The sequence below is a fragment of the Annulohypoxylon truncatum genome (genome assembly GCF_022578515.1).
Source record: "Annulohypoxylon truncatum strain CBS 140777 unplaced genomic scaffold F4807scaffold_7, whole genome shotgun sequence".
NCBI classification, from domain to species: Eukaryota; Fungi; Ascomycota; class Sordariomycetes; order Xylariales; family Hypoxylaceae; genus Annulohypoxylon; species Annulohypoxylon truncatum.
The window spans coordinates 709,922-734,100 of record NW_025953793.1 but is presented as its reverse complement, the minus strand read 5'-3'; the positions used below and the strand labels follow the sequence as shown (position 1 = coordinate 734,100).

Sequence of the window (24,179 nt, the reverse complement as noted above, 5' to 3'; positions counted from 1 at the left end):
GCGCGAAAAGCAATCTTAGAGACATGCCCTCAGCTCGGTTGGCAGGTTGAGATGCGACCAAGCATCCCAAGCAGCCCGAAGCGCGGTACGATAGCCTGGTAAGTGGGCAGATCTCGAAAGTACTATGTAGGTGATGGGTAAATTTGACAGAAACTGCTCATGATTTTTCTTCTTGTTCCTTACCACCGGTCCGTTAGACTCCAATAGTCAGGTCTCTTCTTTCGGTATTCATGCCGAATACTTTTTTGCATGAACGAGGAAGAGGCTGAGAGGCTACTATTGACGAATCTGGTCTGATCGCGGCTCCTTGATAAGTTTGATCTTCTGGTATTATATGCCCCTCGATCGGGACGCATGCGGCTTTACCCTGGTTCTTTTTCTGTTCGCCTCTGGGCGTAAAACCTCATTCCAGAACTCAGTCTACCTGTAGGCCAACGTCGTTCGCGGCTTCATATCCTCATTTTTTTCAGATAAGGGAAATCTCTAGAAAATCGACGTCCTTTTACCGATCACCGCCCCTGGTGCTCTACCATTCGAGTTCCCCATACCCAACAGCAGCCCTTGGGCACTTGTTCTTCAAGGGTATTGTCTTAGTTGTAGTCGATTCCTAGCTATGTCTCTTGGCAGATAGCGAAGTCCAACAGAACAAGTGCTTCTTAGAGTGCTGCATGATCGATATATAACTTCGACCTCTAACCGTCTCATCAAGTTCTCACAATGCTTCCAAGGTGGTCCAGCGTTTGCGCTGTGCTCTATCTAATAATATGCTTGAATTTGGTCGCCGCGGGCCAACTGAGACCATATCCAAGACAAGATGCCTCTTCAACGACTACAGAGGCTTCGAGCACGACGCAAAATGGAGACGGGAAAACGACAGCTACACCAGATACCTCTAGTTCTTCCTCCAGTTCGTTCGAATCAGCCACTTCCGTTCAGGTTTCGACAAGCACAACCAGCGATCCATCAGAAACTGCGATCCCTTCGGCCATCAACGGAAACAATCCGAGCAATGCTAGCTTCGTTGAAGACCGTAAGTAGCTCACCATTACTCTCTTCCAATCCTCTTCCAATCCTCTTAACGTTAGCTCTAACTTGCTCTCCGAAGCAACTGTTGTACAGGGCGAGTTGCCTTTGCCACCTCAACTTACACCTGGTTGGGGTGTTTCCGGCGCGATTTTGCTCTTGACTGGCATCGTATACACTCTAGTTGGCATTAAAAACGCATGGCTGCATACGTTCTTCTCATCGGCATATCTGGCTAGCCTTTGTGTAACGGTCTTGATCGTTTACGTTATGAACCCACCTATATCAGATGCGATCCAAGGGGCGTATGTTGTGGCAGCTGTATGTACCGGCCTTATCCTTGGTGGCGCTGCAACGGCCTTTAGGGAACTCACCGAAGGCCTTGGATGTTTACTGGGTGGCTTTTGCCTTGCTATGTGGCTGCTAACCCTGCACGATGGCGGGTTGCTGCCTTCAACTACCGGGAAAGTGATATTTATCACTGTTTTCACGCTTGTAGGCTTCGCATCTTACTTCAGTCATTATTCCAGGCCATACGCTTTGATCGGATTAATGTCTTTCGCCGGCGCGACAGTTACAGTTTTAGGCATTGATTGTTTCAGCAGAGCAGGTTTGAAGGAATTCTGGGTCTATATTTGGAACCTGAACGACAAACTCTTCCCGCTCGATGCATATACCTATCCCTTAACGAAGGGTATAAAAGTGGAGATCGCATTAATTGTCGTATTAACTATTCTGGGGTTGATATCTCAGTTCAAACTATGGCGTGTGATTCAGCAACACCGTGAGAAACGAGCGGAGGAACGAGCAGAGTTTCAAAGAACGCGCGATGAAGAGGAGGCAGTTGTCGGACGGCGAGTCGAGGAAGACAATGAGCGCGAAAGAAGGCAATGGGAAACAACTTACGGCGATATGCCTCCACCAATGAGCCCTACAGCTTCCCGTGATTCAGGCGTTGGGGAAATGGAGAATGAGAAGAAGGGCCGTCTCAGCCAGACTACAGTTCAACCTGTTTCGCCCACGGATACCGAAACTGAGAACGCAATCGAGATGGCGAACCTTTCTGCTTCTGATGATGCTGCGTCTACTGAAGAGGTAAAAAAGGTGGAAAATGGACTTGTCATTCCAAATCACAGTGAAGAGAACCGGGTTACAATTCGAGTTTCACGAGATGACCTCCTTGATCCCGACACTGCTTCGTTACCGACGCCTGATGAAAAAGCATGGATGGCTGGGGTTGACGATGAAAGTCAACGTGTATCTACAGTATCGCCCCACAACTCACAACGGATCTCGAATTTGACTGGGCCCGACATCATACCATTGCCTTTCAGAGTCCCGGAATCGCATGGCGAAGAAGAAAACGACGATGGCGATCGCTCATCTTTCGCGACGTTTGCAGACGAGGATGGGCGATCTATCACGCTAAGCAAAAGAGCCTCCAGGATGTCTTTATCTCATAGACTATCGGTGGGTTCGGGTAATTTACTGCGAAGTTTGTCTCAGCGCTCTCAGAGGTCTCAAAAATCCAGGCCTCAGACTGGGGAATTTGATGTTCCACAGCAAACGCCAAAAAGGAGCGAAAGTCGACAGGATCTTGTAACCGAAAGTCGAATGCCCCCTGAAGATACAGGTTCCATTGCTGCTACCATTGACGGTATGAGCGATGACGGTGACGAGAAGTTAGAGTGGAGTGAAGAGAGGGAATCAAGATGGACCATGGAAATCAAACCAGAATTGGCGGAAAAACTGGCACAAAGTGAACCAAAACTAGGTGATTCCTCTATGGCACACCCTAGTGCTCGACCTTACTCAACGGCGGAGACAGTCGCGACGAATATATTGGATCCTCCCTTTTTAGGGGAGCCTGCCGGGGACAAGTCAAAAAGGAGCAGCACAACAAACGACACTGGAAAGACCCCAGAGACTAATGAGATTAGCAAACTCACAAGTGTCCCGGAGACGAAAACTCCTTCTGATACGTCGAAAGTTGCTAAATCCGCATCGCCATCAGCTTCATCGTCAGCGAGCCTCACGAAAGAACGTCTCCCATCTAGCTTGTCTCGTGTTGCACTGTCTTATCGCACAAATGAGTGGGCAAAACACTTGAGCCATGCAGAGAAGCCTGAGATCGAAACGTTACAGGTAAATGAATACCCCGAACCAGAGGCATTGAAGCAGCAGGAAGAGACCCCTGCCCCAGTTATGGTCGAAGAACTTCAACAAACAGCCGAGAGCGGCATCCCGATATCCTCTATCGTGAGATCGCATTCCTCGGTTTCGAACACTCCACCAAATATACCCGTTTATCGCTCCACGTCGAAGTCATCTTCAACGGGTATGACACCCCCTACGCAAGCCACAGCCCCGTTTCAAGAGGCCAGTGACATTACAAGTCATACAATGGGTACGCAACCGCATACTGCCCATAACGGGCGAGGGAAGACTCGTCGACAGTCCGGTGACGTGATTCAGCCAATTTTGGAAGAGAATACCGACGAGAATATGGATGTTCAAGTTAACACTCCCCCAGAGGATAGCACTGGTCCGGCTTCCAGGCCGAGTCCACCAGTACCTATTGAACCTGACTCGCATCGTATAAGTCAGTCTGCTGTTCCAGGGGTTGTATCATATTCTAGCCCCCAGACCTTAATAGGCAAACGAGAAATGTTCCTGCGCAGCAAATCTCAGTCAACGTTACTACTATCACAACAGATCCCCGAGAATACACAGCATCCTCTCCGATCAGTTAGTCAAATGGAACTCCAGTATAACCATCCAGCACCTACGCCCTTCATTACTCAGGATCCCGATGACCTTCCACTCAGCCAACGAAAAGAACTCATCCGTCAGACTAGTATGCTTTCGGCTACGGCCGATCCCAGACCAAATAGCACCATGAGAATAAACTATACTTCCGGACCAAATCCACCAGCAGTTCCGCCAGTGGCAGCACAAAACTCACATTTTAATTCTCATCAACCTCAACGACGATCTACAGCCCCATCCCCGGCGCATCGCGACGCCCAACTTGCAAGCTTCCGACAGTCCGTAGCCGCAGAGTTACGGGCAGGAACACCAATTTCACCCGCGGTTAATACTGGTCGGGAAACACCACTTTTCTCTACTTCGAACCCGTTACTTGGAATAGCTGGGCAGCGAAATGGAAGCTACGATGTGCAATATAATATTGATCAGCAACGGAACGCTCTTCTATCGCAGAGAGAACAGGAAGCCCAAAGAAGAGAGTTTGAACGCCTGGAGAAAGAGCGTAATGAACGAACTTTCGAAGAAATGATGCGGCGTGGAGATCTCATGGACGCCCACCGCGAGGCCTTAAGAAGGATGCAGAGCAATGTCAAGGGTCAGTGATGGGAACACGTTTCAAAAGCTATAAGCGTACGTGTATGAACAAAAAAATTACGGTAGCGGATATATGGGTCCCTTTTCATATTGCGTTAGGTTGGCGGCAGTGGAACTTGATACCCTTTCTTTCTCTCGTTTTTATGTCATTCTTACAATCTCGACCGCCGAGCAACGAGGCAACGACATTTATTGCTGCTGCATAATTCCATACAAATTACCTGGGTATATCATGTACATTATGGCACATGCGGGTACATCTTTCGGTCCTTAGAGTACCTACCTATCCTTCTACCTATCTTCTAATATGTAATTGCAGGAATCAAAACTGGCGTTGGCAAACGGGAATTGGTCTGGCCGGGCAATTAGGGAACGTGCATATGAGGGAGCACAAAATAAATGCAAGACTCTAGTACGAGCCTTTACGGAATTTACGGAACCGTGTTGTTGGTAAAGGGGTGAATAACTGAGATACAAGGACGCTGTGTAACTTGGTATGCATATAATAGTCTACATACGTACTTATACACGTCTCGATATCAAATACATCCGTAACTTGTCGTAGACCAAGATCCATCAAACGGACATATCTAACGCCCCCTAGAGAGAGTAACGCCATCTACAATGTGATATTCAATCCGGTGCAGTCTCGCGGCACGGGCATTACAACAATGCGCTTGACGAAGAACTTATTCTTGACGAGGTCTAATATAGCAATAGTCCTAACTTAGTTGCTGTTGCTTGTTGTTATAAACTCCACTGAATAGGTGGATTTCTATGCATGGATACATTCCCTTTTCAGCCTACTCGGAGAGTAATTAACCAATGCCTCTTATACAAAGGTAGACTGCAGGATTGGCTTTGTGCCACCTCGATTCACTAGGTCAAAAATCCCAGAAATCCCAGGATTCATAGATTTCAGTAGTATAAACATGGTTTGCTATTCGTTTGCGGCTGTTCCTTAGATTGGTGGCTACATGGTTGAGGCTACCTAACAACTATCTCCGACTGTACATAAAAACCTTAATTAGTCGTAGGCAGCTGCGTGCTGGGTATTCCGTGTGAGTAAGAGCTGCCTAGGACCCACCAGCTGCTGCGGTTAGTTGCCACCTGTAAAGATTTAAATGTTTAGTCGTTCTGCCTCTTGCTCACACCATTTTTAAAAGAATAAGAAGCTGCATCGAGTCTACCTCATTCTTTCATCTCACAAACTTCATAAACCATCCCAACTCTTCTCAGACCTTCTTCTTCTTTTTATTCTTCGTCACAGACAATTACGATATCTTAGGTAAGTGATTCACACCCACAAATATCCGTTGGAAGGTACCCCATCGTGACGTGCCCGCTCCTACTGTTGCCTCTAAGCCTATTTAAGAATTGGGCGTGCCCCTCCAATCCTGCAGCTACCTTTTTGGCAAACCACGACCGCCTTCCGCCATAGCCAACCAACCATTCAATTACCACTCAACTTCAAACTTCTACCTCTACCTTTTGCATTCTCACTCTTCACCCGCAACATCACATCACGCAATACCACACTCCCCATTTACATCGTCTATTCCCATAAACCTTGCGACTAGAATAGACACTTGCGGCTGCGTTTTTGCGACCGTACGCTCATCTTAATTACAGACCATCACTTCGTCCCGATCACTCATTCACAATGGTTGAGACCGAAGCACCTCCCGCAGCGGACTATATCCGCCTTCAGTCAAACGACAACATTAAGATTGATGTCGGTAAGTAATACACTCATATCTCTGCATCTGCATCTAAGACGTTGCTGACACTGAAGATAGAGAAGGCTGTTGCCGAGCGATCGCTCTTGATCAAGAACATGCTCGAGGATCTTGGTCCTAATGCCGATGGACAGACTATCCCTATTCCGAACGTATGATATTCCTATAAGTTTACGATGGACTCTCCAACGATGAAAGCACACGATGCTAATCTAATAAATACTTTTAGGTAACCGAGCCTGTCTTGCGCAAGGTTATCGAGTGGTGTGAACACCACCGTAACGACCCTCCTGCCAGCAACGAGGATGAGTCGGACAACCGCAAGAAGACCACCGATATTGACGAGTGGGACCAGAAGTTCATGCAGGTTGATCAAGAGATGCTGTTCGAGATTATTCTTGTATGTATAATGGAAATACGTTGGTTCGCCTGTCACGCAATTGCTAACCCGGTCCTCTTTTAAAGGCATCCAACTATCTCGACATCAAGGCCCTTCTGGACGTGGGCTGCAAGACCGTTGCGAACATGATCAAGGGCAAGTCCCCCGAGGAGATCCGCAAGACTTTCAATATCACGAACGACTTCACCCACGACGAGGAGGAGCAGATCCGCCGCGAGAACGAGTGGGCCGAGGACCGATAAATGTTCAATCTTACGGCCGTATCTATCAACTCTGCTTTATCAACGGCGTTCACGAACACGACTTGCATGACTCCACGATACATTCCGGGGTAGGAATAGAGTCTTATTTTGCTGATTATGGTGGATCCGAGGAAATTTCCTCCCTTGGGCTGGGTATATGGTACATAGCATCGGGATGGAGAGGTGGTTTCGTATTCGAAGGATGAACCACTCCCTTCCTCTGCTATCCCAGCCTACATAGGTAGACACCAAATACTGGGATTCGCTTTGCATAAGGAAATCACATGAAAGAAATGTGGAACGCGTGCGAGTTTGTCTTTTAGGGTTCCGGATTAGCACTTGCTGACATGGCTAGTTAACTTGGTTCTTGCATTTTTAATTGCATCGTTGAGTGATGTGATAGGAACTTTGTGAATTTGCTAGAATAATTTTCAAGCCAGACCTTGTGTGCCATGAAGCTGGCCAACTCTTTAAGTCGTTCCCATTATACAACATGCGATAACTACAGATAACCTGACTGAATCCTAGCAAATATCCTGGATGTGAGTTCCAGGCTGAATTCACTAATGTTGCTACCATATCATGGCATCTATTGTCACAGGTTTTGCTACTGTGATGATAGTTCAGGGGTAGTTTATGGCTTGAGTCCTATATAAACATGGCATGAGTATTGTCTATGAGCCGCACTCCATACACTTGCTACCTCTGCGAAAACGAGGACGAGAACGGCCAATATCGATTCCGAGAACCTTGACAAATACAATATAGTCAGAGTTATATACTAAGTAGTTACTGTTATCGCCATTCCATTAGTTTGCGGAGGAGTCCCGTATAGCCTTATATAGAATGCTGTTTATAACCATCGTCAATACACACCCCCTTTTCTCGACGGCCACACTAACGCCAGGTCGTGAGAACATACCGGTATCCTATTTAGAATATTCCTTAGTAGAAATTTAAACATGTTTACCTTTCTCTCCAAAGGCATTATTATCATCTTCAGTCTCATCATCACTTCCTCACTTCGAAACCCATCCAACTCTTCCACCTGATACCACCAACAGCCACCACCCATACGCGTGCCAACCAGATAATCCCTTTCCCTCTTCTCTGTAGTCCGCATCCGTCAAATCATCAATCATGGATATCACGGCCCGCCTCGTCGAAGTCGACGTGATGTTCGGGCGCCTCCTCATGGTGCTGGGCGCCTACATCGCGTTGTTCGACTTCGTCTCGACCTGCCACATGGGCGCGGTGCAGGTCAACCTGAGAGTATTTCGAGTTAACGTCCAGTGGTACGTCCACCCGATCCCGCTTACGATCATCCTCGCCGCGGGGGTCGCCTTCTTGCTCGAGTGGGTCGTCGCCTACCTGGGCTATTAAGGGCCGGCGACTTGCCGGATACCAATGACAAACACGGCATAATGTACCTTTCGTCTATAAAAGGAGACCTCGATGGCGCTTTGCGCGACTCGTTTATATAGCTGAGAAGGGATGATCACCATTTGCAAACCTACATCTTCTTAAGATACTCAAGGTCTCCCTAGTCTTCGCCATGAATCGTCGCAGGTACGTCTTTTTCTTCGTTGTACTCTATAACTTCGCGATAAACTAATGACCCTGGGCTAAGAGGCTTCCGATGTCCTTTCACGACTTCACCCCCCGAAGATGGAACATAACGGTCGGAAATATGAGGGCATGGATACGGAGATAGTATGGGCAGGAAATTGACCCTTTCCTTTCCTTACCTGATTACCTGCACTATTCGGACTTGATTATTGGTGGTCGTTAAATTTGAACTGTTACGGTAGGCCTTGATGCGTCAATCACGTATACGTCAGTTCAACTCGTAGAATAAGTGTTTTCGTAATCACGTTTATTTTCCGCAAACGTGTTTGTTCATTCCCTATTGACCGGTGCCATGCAAATCTGAACTGATGAGCCCTGAAGAAAACCGATTCGCCTGCAGAGCCACCATGTTTTCCCCTCTGACATCGAGGGTTACCATTGTCTGCCTAGAAAGTCCACCGAAACAATGTCAACCGATGTTTGAATCATCCACTGCTAGTTCCGTACCCCACACATCGCCTAGTCGCCGAGTTTTGTGATAGTGACGGTGACATGTCGAAAATCGGTAGAGCGCCCAGGAACAGATGTAACCGATGCAGATGGGGTCGTAGAAAGGCATCTAGATGCCGAGACGGGTCTTGCGCCAGTGCCTTCGCTTGGCATTGTATCTGTAGTTCTAGTTAGTATCCTGCTTCTTTTCCTGCTTCTGTCTATCATTTTTGACCGTTGGCCTTGACATTGGGGTATCTTCGCGGGGATCGGCTAGGTTTATTCGTACCTTATACTGTTACCAGTACGGAGTCGGATCCATTGAGGGATGGGTCTGTTCTGCTTCTGCGCCTTGGCGAGCTTCTGCTTCGTTCGGAAGGACTTGTGGCTCTGCGATTGAATTCGTTAGCTATGTGCGATCTGACATTATGCGTATTTCGCAGACGAGATAATTATGCGAATCGACTATTAAGAAATTGCATGAAGAAGAATTCAATCATTTGAGAAAACAAATAATACATACCGGCATTTTGACTGCTTGTGCTGATCAGAATGTCGAGATTGTTCGTGATGTTGACAGAGTCAAGAGTTGAAGGAGGGTGGAGCAGTAGATCAAATCAAGTACGCGGGCTTGAAATTTTTGGTTTGATGCGAGGGTTTTCCAACCCCAAAACGAATTTGTGCGTGCGGTAGTAAGTAGCTTGTTGTACCTATGTGTCTACGCACGTGATCTATTAAGGAGCACAGACCATGAGCGACCCGAATAGGTAAGGCTCCATTCCATCGAATTGTAATCCCGATAAGAGATAAGTTAAGGCCAAGTCTGCATCTGCTTGGGCAATGGCAGAGTAGCAGAGTGGGTGGTAGATCTGCCGGCTGGGCTGGCACCTGCCATTAGACACCGATGCCAAGGATTGGCGTGTATGCTTTGTGGCGGCCTCCCTAAACCTTGGAAAACGGGACCCTTGCTTATTAGAAAGCCAATCTTGGGTGAACCCTTGTGCTCTTAGCCTCTGCGCAAGATTTCAAAGCGAATCTTGAAAGCTTGACGTGACCAATAATTGTACAAACAAAAAAAATAACACAAGCTTCCTATTAACAGATAGTTAACCCATCTTTTTTCTACGCGTTTTTACGAAATAATTCCTTTTTCCTTTGACGAACCGAGCAAGATTTAGAAACTCTATTTCATTTAATCCCCATTAGTTTCCATTCCGGTTTCAGGCAGCTGTAGAGCAGCAAGTAGTATACGATCGCGTGGCCATATTCACTCCTTTTCCCCCTTTCCCCCAAAAAGAGCGCCGAGCTCCTGCGTGGACAAAACCATACATACGCAAAGATGGGTCAAAGTGTATCGTGGTTATCCGGCCTGCTCTGGGCGAAGAAGGAGATAAGAATCTTAATCCTAGGTCTTGTACGAGCTTACCTACCGTTACCCCCTGTTCAAGCTTCCTAGTGGCGAAGCAGTACGAGCTGATTCGTGATCTTGCGCAGGATAACGCCGGGAAAACGACATTATTATACCGATTGAAGGTCAGCCATTTATTTCACATATCATCTATTTACTACCTGCATCATCTACGTCGCCTTACATTGCGTTATCTTCATCATGCCCTTTCTCGCCTCCCTTAGATGGGCTGGCGGACGCGGATTCAGGGGTTCAAGAACTAACGGCTAAGGCTGTGTACAGATAGGCGAAGTAGTAACGACAATCCCCACGATCGGGTTCAACGTCGAGTCGGTAACATACAAGAACCTAAATTTCAACGTGTGGGACCTCGGTGGACAGACCTCGATCCGGCCCTACTGGCGGTGTTACTACGCGAACACGGCCGCTGTCATCTTCGTTGTCGATAGCACGGACATCGAGCGTCTTCAGACCGCAGCCGAGGAGTTGGCTGCTATGCTCAACGAGGACGAATTGAGGGACGCCGCGCTCCTGGTATTTGCCAACAAGCAAGATCAACCTGGTGCCAAGGGTGCGGGAGAGATATCCGAGGCTTTGCGACTGGGCGAATTGAGGGATCGCAACTGGAGCATTGTCGCGTGCTCGGCCGTTGACGGAAGCGGTGTCAACGAAGGCATGGATTGGTTGGTGGTAAGTTATATTCAAGCCCGTGCCAGCGTCTCGGTCTTCAAAAGATAACGGCGCATCACGTTTCACCGATCTGTTTCTTGACCTGAATCTCAGGGGTAAAAAGTAATATATGGCTGACGTGTCACATAGCAAACCGTGTCGCAGGACTAAACGTCCGAGACTCGTACGACGCCTTCTGTACAACATTCATCGGCCACATAAACGTGAACGTCACAACCAAGCCTATTCTTGGCATCTCGACTATTTCTCATTGGTATCGCATCCGTACAGTTTTGGGTAGACGGTTCCGGCAAGTAGGTCGATACGACCATCAGGTGCTATGGTATCCGTACTTCTGTTGATTGGGGTGGGCAAACATGGCGTTCTACGGGACTTTTCGATGGGAGCCTCATGAAGGGGAGCAGGGGAGAACGATGAATATCAAGATCGATGAAGAATATCAAGACACGTGTGCATCAATTCAGGCGTCTATTAATGATGTGGGCTCGCGACTCGGCCTGTCATATCGGGCTTTTTTTATATATACAGCAACAATGAACCCCAATAGGCTTCTTTAATTACTCCCACAGAAGATAGAAAGTCAGACGGATACTCCGGTCCCGGTAGCCCGGGTGGAATAATATCAGGTCAGGGGTCGGCCCCTTTACAGTCGTTACGTTACGTTAGATATGTTTTGATTATCATAGATACGCGTTGTTCATGCCCAATGCCCAAAAAGCTCTCGCCGATCGAAGTGGATATCGTGATTCCCCGAATGATGGTGTTCGTGATTTTAATTCAAAGCTAGAACAGGGAGCCACTCGCCGATTCTCACCTCGACGGTGAGGTCATATACGAGTCATCGACTTATCGAGAGCACGGTGCTCCTCGAGCTAACTAGCAGACAAGAAACTAGTTCCAACGGTGCCATGCTTGGAGCTAGGAATTAAACCTGTTAGACTAATAAAATATTGATTATCTTCGGTCCTTGTCCTGAAAAACTTGCGTATGCCTTGTGGATCAAGATAACTAGGAGTTGAGTCACAAGCGCTGAACTTCCTGATATATCTAGGCGTCCTCAAGGTAATGACGTACTATATTTGGATTCCGCGGAGCCCGTCGGACCGTTTAGAGCTAAATATGTAGCATCGATTGCATTAGATCCCATCGTCAAAAGTCTGGGGAAGAAGCAGAAAAGGCCGATATAGGAACTCTAGAAGCTCAGGTTTCTCTGGTCACCTAGGCCATTTCAAGTATCCTATGGAAGATCCCTAGCTCTTCACGTGGGCGCCACGGAGCTAAGGGGAACGTCGGATCTATATTTCGGCGACGCATAGCTGGTTCGGGATAGGAGCCGGTACATATACATATCGAGCTAAGTATATTTATGGTACGTAGATGGACATTTGCATATATCGAAAGGGGTGGGCAGCCCAAAGAAGGTAGTTGCTACCCCGATTAGCTAGCCGCGATTGAAATTATCGGCCGACTTTATCTCGCCGTATATTTCGGCCCCACTTAGGTAGTTGCCCGATCACGTTGCCACGAGACCCCGCGTCAAGCCGGTGCCTGTGGGGTAGGAGCGTAAGGGCGAAATGCACCTTATTAATAGTGCAAAGCGGCAAAAATGGCGACGCGTGCGATGAGCCAAGAATTAGGTTTCCAGGCTTTCGCATAGCTTGTGTATCTAGTTCAAGCATAGCATTTTCTTGGGATCAGATTCGTAATTTGTAATTCTTTTGAGAGATCAGCTGTCTCAGAGTGTTACAAGCATTAATAAGCCGGGAAGAGCGGGTACAACGAAGGGAACTATCCGGTTCTAGGTGAATCGGTGGATAAGTAAAGCCGTAAGAGAACTACCCTCCTCTTATAGAATGTAAACTTCACATACTGTATATACGTGTATCGTAGGTAATTATCGTATGTAGCAGACTGGGCGGTTTGCATCACGCAAAGCCAATTGGCGAAAGGGTACGCTATATGATGTCATGGACCGTTTCGGGTTCGAGCCATATGAGAATGGAACTTGGGTATCATATTATCATGCCCTCGTCCGGAGCCGTGCGCGTTTCTGGAAGGATTGAGGGAGCTATAGTAAGCGATATCCAAAAGAGCTCGTGGTTCTCCGAGGCGATCGGATTGCCGAAGACTGCCATGTACAGTATGTAACACCTGCTAGTGTATGCCCTGCCTACTACAAAGGTAATGGAGGGGTCGCAGTAGATGTTGGTGGGCGAGAATGGTTCGATGAAAGACGGGTTGACAACTCACTATTATCTGCCGGTAAAATACACTAAAGTAACTGAAGACCAAGGGTGGTTAGAATCCCGCGTCGATGGGGGTTTTAGCGGTAAATGTTCTGATATTGACTATACTGACATCCAAGCACAGTATGAAGTATGTCCCAAGGAGCATAAGAGTTGCCACCAGGGTCGTTTTCTTTAACATGGAAGATTGTCGAGGTGGAATTGGACCCATGTGTGATCAGGAGGCTCTCGCTATTAATGCCTATGAGGGGATAGTCTTTGTGCATTTTGGATTGGTGGCGTTGCGAGTTTCTCCGCATACTCGGATGTGGACTGTATTAATGATTTTTTATACGTATAACGCGTCGCGTATTTCGTACACGGCGTGCTAGGGCTAAGTCGTCCTTGGTATAACAGAGGTAGGAATTGACTCACTTGAACATGGAAGAAAAAAAAGGAAAACACCGAGAGACGCCGAACTACTCCCGGGATGCCATTGCTAAATTATTAGATCGCCTTTTTCGATTCAAGCGGTATCACTTAAATAGAAATGCTCCAAGTCACCTCCATAGGTTATGACGAAGTATACGATGGGAAAGAGAGTACATATACATATATGTGGATTGATAGTCAGGAAGAGGTTCGAAAAGCGTCGGAGGGATGCCGGCAAATGGCGGGGCAATCGAAAGCTCACAATTAGCAATTACCTGATTGGCGAGTTCTATTCTAGATACTTACCCCACTTTCTGCACTTACGTAGTGCCTTACCAGAGTTACCAGACAGCCAGACCCGTCACTTCTTTCGCTTCCCTAATACTTCTCTGCTCCTTCCTCGCCTCCACTTCAAGGTTAGGCCTAGCCTTTTCTTCCCCCCTGAACACTCTACCTTGACTCTCCTTGCACTCTACTTTGACCACCTCGACCAACCCCTGCTCATCGTCAATCCCCCATTTGTAACCATGCAGCTATGGCGCATACCGAGCACGACAGTCGCGTTGCCGGTATGTAAGTGGTCAGATGAAGAGTTGGAGTCGTGCAAGCAGTGAGGGAGGGGTTCAGCGGACGTTGAAACCTTTGATATCCATGTCCTTGTACATGTCAATGTAATGTACAGTGACATGTCTGTTCTCCTAACAAAGCCCCGGTAAGACGAGGGAGGTCAGGTAGGTCAGGTAGTTCAGGTAGGCCAGGATGCGGGTAGCTCAGGTATTTATATATCTGCTCACCCTCCCCCCTTTCTTGTCTCGATTCTACACTTCTGTTTCCTCTGGTTGCACTGCTTGAGCTACCTATCTGTTCCATATCTTCAGAGAAGTCTGTGTCTGGGGTAATATACCAATTACCCCTGAGCTTTGACAGCCTTGCTTCGATAGCCTGCTTTCTAAAATACCCTCACGTTTCCCCTCTCATTAATAATCATCTTACATATCCTTCCATATTCCTAAACCGCAATCATGGTCGCCAATGAGAAGCCTGCGTCTACCTTCCGGTACAATGAGAAGCCGGTGTATACCACCTCCAATGGCTACCCCATTGAGCATCCCTCTATGTGGCAGCGAGTTGGTACACATGGCCCCTTACTGCTTCAGGACTTCCATTTGATTGATCTCCTCGCCCACTTTGACCGCGAGCGTATTCCTGAGCGTGTCGTCCACGCCAAGGGAGCTGGAGCCTATGGAGAGTTCGAAGTCACCGACGATATCAGCGACATTACCACTGTTGATATGTTGAATGGCGTTGGCAAGAAGACTCCTCTTGTAATTCGCTTCTCTACCGTCGGTGGCGAGAAAGGTTCGGCCGACAGTGCCAGAGATCCTCGAGGTATGAGATATACTGCTTAAAATAACCATGTAAACCGATGCTAATTGGACGCTACAGGATTCGCTATTAAGTTCTATACACAACAGGGCAACTGGGATTGGGTCTACAACAACACCCCTATCTTCTTCCTTCGAGATCCCTCCAACTTCCCATTGTTCATTCACACTCAGAAGCGCAACCCTCAGACCAACCTGAAGGATGCTACCATGTTCTGGGACTACTTGTCTACCCACCAAGAGTCTATCCACCAGGTCATGCATCTCTTCTCCGACAGAGGAACCCCGTACTCATACCGTCACATGAACGGGTACTCTGGCCACACCCACAAGTGGATCAAGCCCGATGGTTCTTTCGTCTACGTTCAGGTCCACCTGAAGACTGACCAAGGAAGCAAGACTCTCAATAATGCGGAGGCTGGTAAGCTAGCTTCCGAAAACCCCGACCATGCTACTCAAGATTTGTTTGAGGCCATCCAAAGGGGCGAGTTCCCGAGCTGGACAGTCTACGTACAGACCTTAACGCCAGAGCAGGCTGAGAAATTTAAGTGGAATATCTTCGACCTGACTAAGGTCTGGCCGCAGGCCGAGGTGCCTCTGCGACGATTTGGCAAGATGACACTCAACAAGAATGTAGAGAACTACTTTGCCGAGATTGAGCAAGTTGCCTTCTCTCCGTCGCACCTTGTCCCCGGCGTCGAGCCGTCAGCAGACCCCGTGCTCCAGTCTCGTCTGTTCTCCTACCCCGACACCCACCGACACAGATTGGGTGTCAACTACCAACAAATCCCCGTAAACGCGCCCCTCCACGCTTTCAACCCCTTCCAGCGTGACGGTGCCATGTCCGTAAACGGGAACTACGGCGCGAACCCCAACTACCCCAGCAGCTACCGGCCGTTGACGTTCCAGACGATCAAGCCCGTCAACCCCCACGAGAAGTGGGCCGGCGCCGCCGTGAGCGACCTCTTCGACCAGGTCCAGCCTCACGACTACGAGCAGGCTAACGGTCTGTGGAATGTCCTCGGCCGGACCCCCGGTCAGCAGGAGAACTTCATCGGCAACGTCGCGGGCCACCTGTGCGGCGCCCACGTCGACACCCGTAACCGGACTTACGACATGTTCACCAAGGTCAACCCCGAGCTCGGCGCCGCCATCAAGGCCGCGACCGAGAAGAACGTCAAGCTATGATGAGTATGGAAAAAGCTTATGGGGAAAAGGGTCTAATGATGTATTCAAAGAATGAAAAAGATTCCAAGACTTAAGACAGTAAAAAGGAACTTGCCGCTCTGCCTATTGTCGCATTAGATACCTAGTCAATATAATGTGAGAATTGAATAATACCATGTATAATATGCCTATGATTTCGTGTCGTTGTCTGGCTTCATCTCGGACCAGAGCGAATGATGTTCCTACTAAAGAGGATATGCTATGAGGTATTGAGAGTGACTGACGACTCGTCATCTATATCCACCCTTCGACTGTCGTAATTAGCAGATGTGGTATAGTATCCACAATCTAATAAGCCTAGATAAATTTATTATATGACTGTCAATCAAGGCATGGAGCAAGATGCTCGATAACCCCCCATTTCATAATTCGGTTGGGAGAGACAGTATCATCAGCGTCTATTAGTATATGGAGAATACCTACTACTTAAACGTCCTGACTATTATAGTCATAGGATCCAACCCACGAAGGCTATAGCTAGAGCCTTTTCGACTATGTAGAACATGAAGGGATCATCTTTGGTATGTTTAATCTAAACGCCTAGGTCATACCATGTAACATCGTTAGGTTTTTCATAGCGATACGCTATAATTTGTATCGACTCAACATGATAGGATTTTACGTATAAAGTAGGCCAGTCTGCTTAATAGTCGACATATCCCAGGTGACATTGTGCCCTATATCCATTTCCCTTAACGCGATGGGTGCAGACTTAGCTTAGTAGAAGTAGGAACCTAAGCAGAACACAATTCATAGAATTAGAGCCCCTGGTCACTCTTCGGATACCATATCAACAAAATGCAACGATGCACACAGAACGAATCCTATCCGCACTCTCTATTCTAGGTATGATATATTGCATAGCGGTACAGAAAACTCATGGTCATGCTATTGGAGAAGAAGAAAAAGCACCGCGACATCATACATGCCGCTGCTCGAAAACGCAATTATCCTAAGCCACCGCGCCCCGGGCTCTCATGTTAACAAACCGGCAATAAAGCAAGTATGTAGTAAACCCAACTTAAAAACCCCAGGTCCGAGTCGTATGATTACCTAACCATCAAAGAAACGAACCATCGTCACGTGGGTGGTCGTTGGTAGACGCGGTAGTACCATGGTTTGTCCCTTACTCCCTTGAATTCCCTGTAGAAAGCCCTCCGCTCTGAAGCTTGCGACCACTAGTCCTGCCTCGGATAAGCATCGTGCGGCATTTGATTGGCCAAGTTCATGTGCATCAGAGCATCGCGTTGCCACTCATCCTCTTCTTGGCCTCGGCTTGGAACTCGTCCAGGATCCCACATATTCTCGCCCTGCGATCCGCGGCCTTCCATACTCGGCAGGCGGATCTGCGGAGGCAGGGGCCGTCTTGGTATTTGCGGCCCTGCCCTGTCCCCGAATTGGCCAGCTTCCGGCATTCTGAAGCTACCGCTCGTAGCGGGCCGGGTGTCCATGTTCGGCACTCCACTGCTACCGGCGAGCTCGGCTGGCTGAGGTAAGGCCGACATCTTGTTCATTTGATGGTCCAGTTCTTCCTGTTCCAGTATTTGCGGCGCATGCTCCATATTCCTTAGGGAACTGGCTCCAGGTGCATTGCTGCTTCGAACACTGCCCACACTAGCACGGTGGTTCTCTCCTGTGCCGTCACCCCCTTCTACACTTCCGGAGTCCGGGTCGCGGATGGCAAATTGAGCAACTGTGCGCATCTTCCGAGTGACCCAGCTGGCTAAGATCTTGCCTCGCTGCTTCTCACTAAGACGGCTGCGAGGGAAGTCACCTTTGTTCACAAACGCGACTATATCGACAACTATTTGGTGCTCGTTCAAGATAGCGTTTACGATGACTGGGACGATGGATGCGAGATATGCTTTTCGTGATACTTCGACTAAGACGACCACAAGGCCACCAGCCTGAAAGACAGCGCTATGATTTATGTCAGCTACATCAACTCGTTTTATTTGCTTTTATCAAAGTCGAACTTACCAGCCGCCGGGTACAATGTTGCGATGAGATCTCTCGACCGAGGCCTCTATGTCCATCGGGAAATGGCTCAACCCGTTGATTTCGAAGGTCTCGCCAATGTTTCCTAGTACGAAGAGCACCTGCATGTCTACTTGGGCACCGCCCGGTCCAATAGGCCGACTGACGTTATGCAAGAAGCCAAGATCACCGGTTCGGACGTAACTAATGCTGGGGTCGCCGTCGATAGTACGCCCATCAAAGCGTTCAGCGTCAAAGGGATCTCTGGACCCGTAGAACGCTTTCACGCATGCTTCTGAATCGACCCAGATCTCACCATACTCTCCGTCAGTGCAGAGGAGTCGACTCTCGGGATTGACAATGGCTATTTGAGTAGAGACTGGTACCATGCCAGAGTCTTGGACCAGTAAGGCCTTCGGCTCCGAGTCAGGATCCACAGGAACGATCAACCCTCTACGAAGGGCTCGTTGGTCGAGCCAAAGCTCAATAGGCTCAATACACATGTATGACCGTGACGCGACCATCGGATTCAGAACGTGTGAATATACGGTATTGATAGCTGTTCTATCGAGGCCGGTAGCTGCAAAGTGAAGTCTGACTTTTTGAAATACGTCGACACGAGGTCTACCGTCGGCTGAGATCATCATGTTTTTCAACTCGTGGAGCGTGAATCCTTTGCCGGGCATCGTGTTCATAGCGTGGTCCAGCATCTGAGGTGTCGCGTATGTGTCCTTGATCTTATATCGACTAAGCGTCAAGAATAGTGAAATGGGGTTCTGTGCAAATTCTACTGGCGAGAGCAGGTAAGTAGGCGTGCCTATATAGATGCCCATTAGACACGAGTGAATGAAACCCAAACCCGTGGTGCTTCTGACGCAACCAAGGACAGGTCTAGAGCTGGTCATCTGGCAGGTTTCCTTTTGGACCTTGCACATTCCTAAAATAGTATCATGACCAAGTTGTACTGAAATTCTGCGCTGATCTGGCGTCCAGTATGCCCAAATTACAACCGGATATCCCGGTTGTATCCAGGCAGGATCTATTGTGATACCGAGGTCTCGAAGCCCGCTGCTCTGTTTCGGGGGCTTGGAGGTGTTGTATACACTAGGAACACTGATCTTAAGAAACTGGGCGGATTGCTTGACATGCTGGGAGACAGCCTTCGACTTGAGCAAGTGATCCACTTCATTGTTGACTAGGACAGCCTTAATGCCATAGTCGTTAATAAGATGGAGGAAAGCAGGCACATCCTCGTTTAGTCGTCGCTCATCCATAGGCGCAGTTGGTATGATCACGGCACCAAGGTTGATGCAAGCGTGGACAGCGAAGATATAGTCTTCGGAGTGTGTATACATGAGCATCACGTGGTCGCGAGCCCGTATATGGGCCTTGTTGCGGAGATATAGAGCCACAGCGGCAACCTTGGTGTCAAACTTCTTCCATGTAATACCTTTCCCTTCTTTGCCTCTACCATCGATTGTACAGTAAGAGAGCTCTTCCGGTTGGCGCGCTACTCGCCATTGGATAAGGTCCGTGATGCTGGAAAAGTTATTTAATGGAGTGGATGTGCGGTCGTCAATGACAACCTCACGCCTATCGATTCCAGAATATTGCTTGTCTGCAGGTCCAAGAAAATCTGCCCGGAAATCTGATGCTAGATTCGACCATATACCACCCATAGGATCTACGCCGATAGGTAGGTTTAATACCGCATGCTCAACGCCAAACTTGACATGAACACAGGGAAGATTGCCAAGATCGAACTCCCTACGGCACAACATGTTTCCTATTTCTCGTCGGCCATTCTTCGTTACTCGGGGTAAGGAGTTCGGTGCGGTAATCATGACACAGTAAACCCTGAGGTGATGCTCTTGCATTAGGACGTCCATACACCTTTCCGAGAGCGTGTCCAACAACGCGGTGTCCAGCTGCCTAGGCGGAGCACCTGACGTCGCTGGGGCAGTCGAGGCTGCCGATGACTCCAGTACCACTATCGGCAAATGCTCATCGTTGACAAATACATCAAACGCGGAACAGTCAAATACCTGCTTGTTCAGGTTCCGGAGGATGCTGACAACGATATGTTGCACGAAGAAGTATCGATGCTCGGCGATCTCGTGGCCGTGCTCAACCCATTCAACTTTTTGTCGGATTCGGTCTTCGTACAGCCCAAGTACAAATATCTTGCCCTCGATGACGGTCCCAAGGAGACCAGTCCTGAGAAACTCGGGCTCTACAGGAGTAGGTGTCGGGTCTCCCGGTTCAAACTTGTATGGTCTAGCATGGAAGATCTGCTCCGTATGTTTAGGCAAGGCCCAGAAACCTCCAGACAAAGATGGAGAGTCAACCCAGATTTCTCCTATGGAATGAGGCGAAGAGAGCAACCCCGTCTCAGGATCAACGACGGCAAGGGTGGCATCGGGAATGGGATATCCAAATGCGCCAACTCGAACAGTGCCTGGTTCGGTGGCAGCTTTCTTTCGTGCTTCGTCGCCTATGGCTAAAACAACCACTTCGTTCGTCTTTAGCGCCTCTCGGTCTAACAACACCTCACCAAGATCTTTCTTTGCGTCTTGTTCTTTCAAGGTAGTTGTGCCACCGCTGAGGAGACTGCCGAATCCATTCGATGGCTTCTCTTTCTCTTTTTCCTTGTCCTTCTCCTTCTCTTCATCCTTGTCAGTTTCTGATTCTGACTCGGTATCAATATCCAATTTCAACGGACATCCCATGCGCTCCTCTCCGCCTAGCCAATCCCGGATGCTAATCACCATACCTCCGTGCTCGGGCAAGCAAAGCATTGGTGCAACAACTTCTCTAGCCCTGGGGTTTCGCAGTGGTCGGAGCCATCGATCAGCTAATACTTCATGAAACTCGCTATCCACAGTCAAAGTATCGATCAGACACAACTTGACATGCTGGAAATTTGGTTCCGTGCCTTTCTTGAAGTTTCGCGTTGTCATAGGATCTTGTTGGTAATTAAAGGCAGCAGTCCTTAAACCGGGGTAATCGGCAACCATAAGCGTAGCCTTATATTTGGTAATAAGATGGGCGTAGAGACCGGGTGAATTCACCGCTTTGTTTTCTACCCACACAGTCGTATGTCCGCTATAGACGTTGAGAAGCACACCCAAGATCATTCCGATACCTTGGCGAGGATCAAGATATGAGAGGAGAATCTCGCTACTGGCACCTCCACCTATTAGACGTCCATTCTTGTCGCGAAGGGCACGGTTGAAGGTATCCCCCTGCCCACTAGGAACGACCTGAATTATGGCACTAAGACAGGCCATCTGATGCATAATTGTGCGATGGCTTAACACCACACCTCGAACGTCTCCTGTCGGTGCTCTAGAAAACTCGATATATGCTAGATCAGGGACGGATAAAGGGGGCACATCGTCCTTCTTCTTTGGATGGTAGCTTCCGAATTCATTGGTTTTCCACCACTCGACTCCCTTAGGCCAATTGAGCTTCTGCATGGTGATATCTCGCTGGAAGGACTTCAAATTGTTGTCTGTAGTTAAAGCTAAATGAGCCTGGGTAGAGGTTAAGATGAGATTCAGCTTTGGGTAGTCTTGCAAATCATTAATAGGGACTGCCACAACGCCTGCAATGAAGCAACCTAAAAGTGCTATAGTGAAGTCTATGATCTCCGAATCCCTATAAATGAGAGCGACTCGATCGCCACGATATAGCGAACTCTTGTCGCGAATGACCTGGGCTACCTTCTCCGCCCGAGATGCTAACTTATCCCAAGTGATAGAGGCTATTTCCTTTCCTCGACTATCAAGAACCCAGTAGGCTGGAAGTTTCCCATTAGTGCGCCCCCTATGTCTTAATACGGCAGCGATGTTGTCGAACGAAGACATGGCTGTATTCTCATCGTGCGGGTCGTGGATAGCGAATGGTACTTCCCGTGGCTCTAGGGGCATCTGGTACTCCAACGCTTCTGGAGGAGGCAAATCGTTCGCAGTGAGCATAGGTGGGGCCATAGCGGCGGTGGGCGAGAAGGCATCACTGGATGAGTACCTGTGAACCCCTCCACCATATTCGCCGCTGGGGCCCTGGTCATAAGACTGTTGACCAGCAAAGTCGGAGAAATATACTTGAGAATCCAACATAGTTCCAGCTCGACTACCATAAGCATTAGGTGGCTGCTGCCCATATCCTGCTTGGTGCTCCGGTTTAAAAGCATAGTCTCCCGAGACCATCGTTCCCGAGCGCGTGGGAGGATCGGAACCCATTGGTGGTGCATAGCTAGCAGACGGGCCCAGGAACAGGGAATCGCGCTGTGTCAAGGTCGGACGTTGCTCAGCCATGGGACCGCCGGGTCTTAGCAACCCGGCTGGATGTTCGGTAGCATGGGAGGAACCGGGGCTCAGCGGCCCGGAAGATTGGGGCCGCCAATCGACAGGAGATGTAATGGTCGAGGGAGAATAGGGTTCATTGGGATCGGGGTTGGTGGTGTTTAAGGCGGCATATGCGGCGTCACGGTGCCCCTCGCTCGTTTTCGGGCCGTCATCGTCGGGCGAGTGTATTCGTAAGCCCCCTGTCGCATCAGTTAAAGCACTCGGGCTGATATATTGCGAGAGTAGCTGGGTCCGTCGTTTTTGAAAGCTGCGAGTAAAGGGATGCGTTAACGAAGCCGAGGATAGGAGCGAAGTCGGATGATGTGTCCAGGAGAAGATCTTATGTTATAAACCACAGTAGTGGGCGAGGCCTTACCCTTTTTCTGTAATATCGCCTTCCTAGATCACGAATCGCCGTTAGTTCGGGTTTCACGAGCTGGTTCGCTACCATGTTCTATTATGTTGGGTCTTGTACCCCGCGTGCCGGCGGGTATCACAGGCATCGCCAACCGAATAAGGGGAGGAGAGAAGCAAAATGACAGCAGCTTACCTCCAACTCCCTCTCCAATTCGTCCAGCTTTTCTTGCAAATCCGCACTCAATTGCGCCATGTCGACTTCTAGTAGACTCTGGCGCAGAAGAGAAAAGAGGCGCGCAAGACTGATAACCGAGCCTTCTATCGGATCACCCGCTCCAAAAGCAAAATGAAATCCCTACCTAACTAGACAAACCAGACGAACCAGACAAGGCTCGTGACGTCAAATGGTTTCGGAGGGGATAATGTCTCCCTCTTACACCAGTCGCAACGGCAAAAGAAACCAACCAATTACGGCTCGGTTAGATAATTAGAATAAGGGTATCATAGTAATGCCACAGTAATTACTGCAAGTGAGTTAGACATGTATTTGGGGAGGAAAATAAAAGACTCATTAATGAAAGGTTAAAATGGGAGTATGGGATAATTCGATTCTAGAGATCTTCAAAGTGAACCCTGATTGCTCCAGGGCTAACACAGTCGCACAGTCGGTGGGCGGGCAAAGGGTACCTGGTATCTGGGTACCTTCCTCTATCTTACGCGAGTTTAGCTGTGATGATTGGCTATTACAAGCTTATTAAGGTGCAAAGAAGGCACGGAGGCGGCAATACGAGACTCTCAAGCCCTGTAGTTTCCCCCAACTGCCCAACTACTTCGTACATCTGTGTGGTATAACTGGCAGGAACCGAGGAAGACCCGCCTTTATTGGAACGGAATACGGCGAAACCTATTAAGCCGCAATATGTAAAAGCCTATCGATCTAATCTAATTTCCAAACTTTTCACTCTTCACATCTTTTCTCTTTTCAACCCTCTACTCTGAAATTTACATTTTCAATACCAGGCTACCATCCTCGAAAGATTTTTGCAGGAAGTCCGATTGCCTTCTTATGCCCCAACATTATGCATCGTCTTAACGCTCATCTAAGCATGGCTGCTCAGACGGCTCTCGATGTATTTATTGAGTTTCTAGCCTTTGCTCGGACAACGAAAATTTGCCTCGTTCAGAACATAGGTAGGGTAAGCTGCAAGAACAGAAGTCTTCAACTCAGTATCAGAGAGTTTGATGACATCAGACACCTTGGTTTGAAGAGGATGCTGTTCGCTGTGTAGCCTATCACCATTCAG

The 24,179-nt window shown here is 48.5% G+C and overlaps 8 protein-coding genes across 8 annotated transcripts; 6 read left to right on the top strand and 2 right to left on the bottom strand.

Moving 5' to 3' along the window:
* The first annotated feature begins 69 nt into the window (after window positions 1-69).
* On the top strand, window positions 70-4,952 carry F4807DRAFT_415715 (uncharacterized protein). The gene is made up of 2 exons (XM_047997069.1): window positions 70-1,030; window positions 1,106-4,952. Exons 1-2 carry the CDS (start codon window positions 718-720, stop codon window positions 4,393-4,395), a joined length of 3,603 nt encoding a protein of 1,200 aa, XP_047856881.1. The 5' UTR covers window positions 70-717; the 3' UTR covers window positions 4,396-4,952.
* Window positions 4,953-5,777: 825 nt separating this feature from the next.
* Window positions 5,778-6,787, top strand: F4807DRAFT_367963 (E3 ubiquitin ligase SCF complex, Skp subunit). The gene is made up of 4 exons (XM_047995655.1): window positions 5,778-6,125; window positions 6,186-6,277; window positions 6,355-6,525; window positions 6,591-6,787. Exons 1-4 carry the CDS (start codon window positions 6,050-6,052, stop codon window positions 6,765-6,767), a joined length of 516 nt encoding a protein of 171 aa, XP_047856880.1. The 5' UTR covers window positions 5,778-6,049; the 3' UTR covers window positions 6,768-6,787.
* A 1,027-nt stretch (window positions 6,788-7,814) lies between these two features.
* F4807DRAFT_415711 (uncharacterized protein) lies at window positions 7,815-8,531 on the top strand. The gene has a single exon (XM_047997068.1). The coding sequence runs from the start codon at window positions 7,908-7,910 to the stop codon at window positions 8,148-8,150; it is 243 nt and encodes an 80-aa protein (XP_047856879.1). The 5' UTR covers window positions 7,815-7,907; the 3' UTR covers window positions 8,151-8,531.
* F4807DRAFT_415709 (ribosomal protein L39e) lies at window positions 8,532-9,476 on the bottom strand. The gene is made up of 3 exons (XM_047997067.1): window positions 9,349-9,476; window positions 9,115-9,215; window positions 8,532-9,004 (listed from the first exon to the last, which is right to left on the bottom strand). The coding sequence occupies exons 1-3, from the start codon at window positions 9,352-9,354 to the stop codon at window positions 8,956-8,958; spliced, it is 156 nt and encodes a 51-aa protein (XP_047856878.1). The 5' UTR covers window positions 9,355-9,476; the 3' UTR covers window positions 8,532-8,955.
* A 688-nt stretch (window positions 9,477-10,164) lies between these two features.
* Window positions 10,165-11,073, top strand: F4807DRAFT_450472 (ADP-ribosylation factor-like protein 1; the record flags this gene model as incomplete). The annotated part of the gene is made up of 4 exons (XM_048000135.1): window positions 10,165-10,239; window positions 10,320-10,358; window positions 10,516-10,923; window positions 11,053-11,073. 4 exons carry the CDS (start codon window positions 10,165-10,167, stop codon window positions 11,071-11,073), a joined length of 543 nt encoding a protein of 180 aa, XP_047856877.1.
* A 2,081-nt stretch (window positions 11,074-13,154) lies between these two features.
* F4807DRAFT_367837 (uncharacterized protein) lies at window positions 13,155-13,632 on the top strand. Its single transcript, XM_047995653.1, has one exon. It carries the CDS (start codon window positions 13,238-13,240, stop codon window positions 13,538-13,540), a length of 303 nt encoding a protein of 100 aa, XP_047856876.1. The 5' UTR covers window positions 13,155-13,237; the 3' UTR covers window positions 13,541-13,632.
* Window positions 13,633-14,398: 766 nt separating this feature from the next.
* F4807DRAFT_367846 (catalase-domain-containing protein) lies at window positions 14,399-16,204 on the top strand. The gene is made up of 2 exons (XM_047995654.1): window positions 14,399-14,969; window positions 15,027-16,204. The coding sequence occupies exons 1-2, from the start codon at window positions 14,603-14,605 to the stop codon at window positions 16,151-16,153; spliced, it is 1,494 nt and encodes a 497-aa protein (XP_047856875.1). The 5' UTR covers window positions 14,399-14,602; the 3' UTR covers window positions 16,154-16,204.
* A 625-nt stretch (window positions 16,205-16,829) lies between these two features.
* Window positions 16,830-23,668, bottom strand: F4807DRAFT_415692 (acetyl-CoA synthetase-like protein). Its single transcript, XM_047997066.1, has 4 exons — window positions 23,069-23,668; window positions 22,895-22,917; window positions 18,173-22,786; window positions 16,830-18,112 (listed from the first exon to the last, which is right to left on the bottom strand). The coding sequence occupies exons 1-4, from the start codon at window positions 23,126-23,128 to the stop codon at window positions 17,371-17,373; spliced, it is 5,439 nt and encodes a 1,812-aa protein (XP_047856874.1). The 5' UTR covers window positions 23,129-23,668; the 3' UTR covers window positions 16,830-17,370.
* Between the last annotated feature and the right edge of the window lie 511 nt (window positions 23,669-24,179).

What these genes read in the sequence shown, in the direction of transcription:
- F4807DRAFT_415715 (XM_047997069.1), top strand. Translation starts at nt 718, where the DNA reads ATGCTTCCAAGGTGGTCCAGCGTTTGCGCTGTGCTCTATCTAATAATA. An exon ending in TGCTAGCTTCGTTGAAGACC is followed by an intron (nt 1,031 to 1,105) that starts GTAAGTAGCTCA and finishes TGCTCTCCGAAG; the next exon opens with CAACTGTTGTACAGGGCGAG.
- F4807DRAFT_367963 (XM_047995655.1), top strand. Translation starts at nt 6,050, where the DNA reads ATGGTTGAGACCGAAGCACCTCCCGCAGCGGACTATATCCGCCTTCAG. An exon ending in AGACTATCCCTATTCCGAAC is followed by an intron (nt 6,278 to 6,354) that starts GTATGATATTCC and finishes AAATACTTTTAG; the next exon opens with GTAACCGAGCCTGTCTTGCG. An exon ending in TGCTGTTCGAGATTATTCTT is followed by an intron (nt 6,526 to 6,590) that starts GTATGTATAATG and finishes CCTCTTTTAAAG; the next exon opens with GCATCCAACTATCTCGACAT.
- F4807DRAFT_415711 (XM_047997068.1), top strand. Translation starts at nt 7,908, where the DNA reads ATGGATATCACGGCCCGCCTCGTCGAAGTCGACGTGATGTTCGGGCGC.
- F4807DRAFT_415709 (XM_047997067.1), bottom strand. An exon ending in CGTACTGGTAACAGTATAAG is followed by an intron (nt 9,005 to 9,114) that starts GTACGAATAAAC and finishes CTAGAACTACAG; the next exon opens with ATACAATGCCAAGCGAAGGC.
- F4807DRAFT_367837 (XM_047995653.1), top strand. Translation starts at nt 13,238, where the DNA reads ATGGGGGTTTTAGCGGTAAATGTTCTGATATTGACTATACTGACATCC.
- F4807DRAFT_367846 (XM_047995654.1), top strand. Translation starts at nt 14,603, where the DNA reads ATGGTCGCCAATGAGAAGCCTGCGTCTACCTTCCGGTACAATGAGAAG. An exon ending in CAGTGCCAGAGATCCTCGAG is followed by an intron (nt 14,970 to 15,026) that starts GTATGAGATATA and finishes TGGACGCTACAG; the next exon opens with GATTCGCTATTAAGTTCTAT.
- F4807DRAFT_415692 (XM_047997066.1), bottom strand. Translation starts at nt 23,128, where the DNA reads ATGGCGCAATTGAGTGCGGATTTGCAAGAAAAGCTGGACGAATTGGAG. An exon ending in AATTGGAGAGGGAGTTGGAG is followed by an intron (nt 22,918 to 23,068) that starts GTAAGCTGCTGT and finishes TTCGTGATCTAG; the next exon opens with GAAGGCGATATTACAGAAAA. An exon ending in AACATTGTACCCGGCGGCTG is followed by an intron (nt 18,113 to 18,172) that starts GTAAGTTCGACT and finishes CATAAATCATAG; the next exon opens with CGCTGTCTTTCAGGCTGGTG.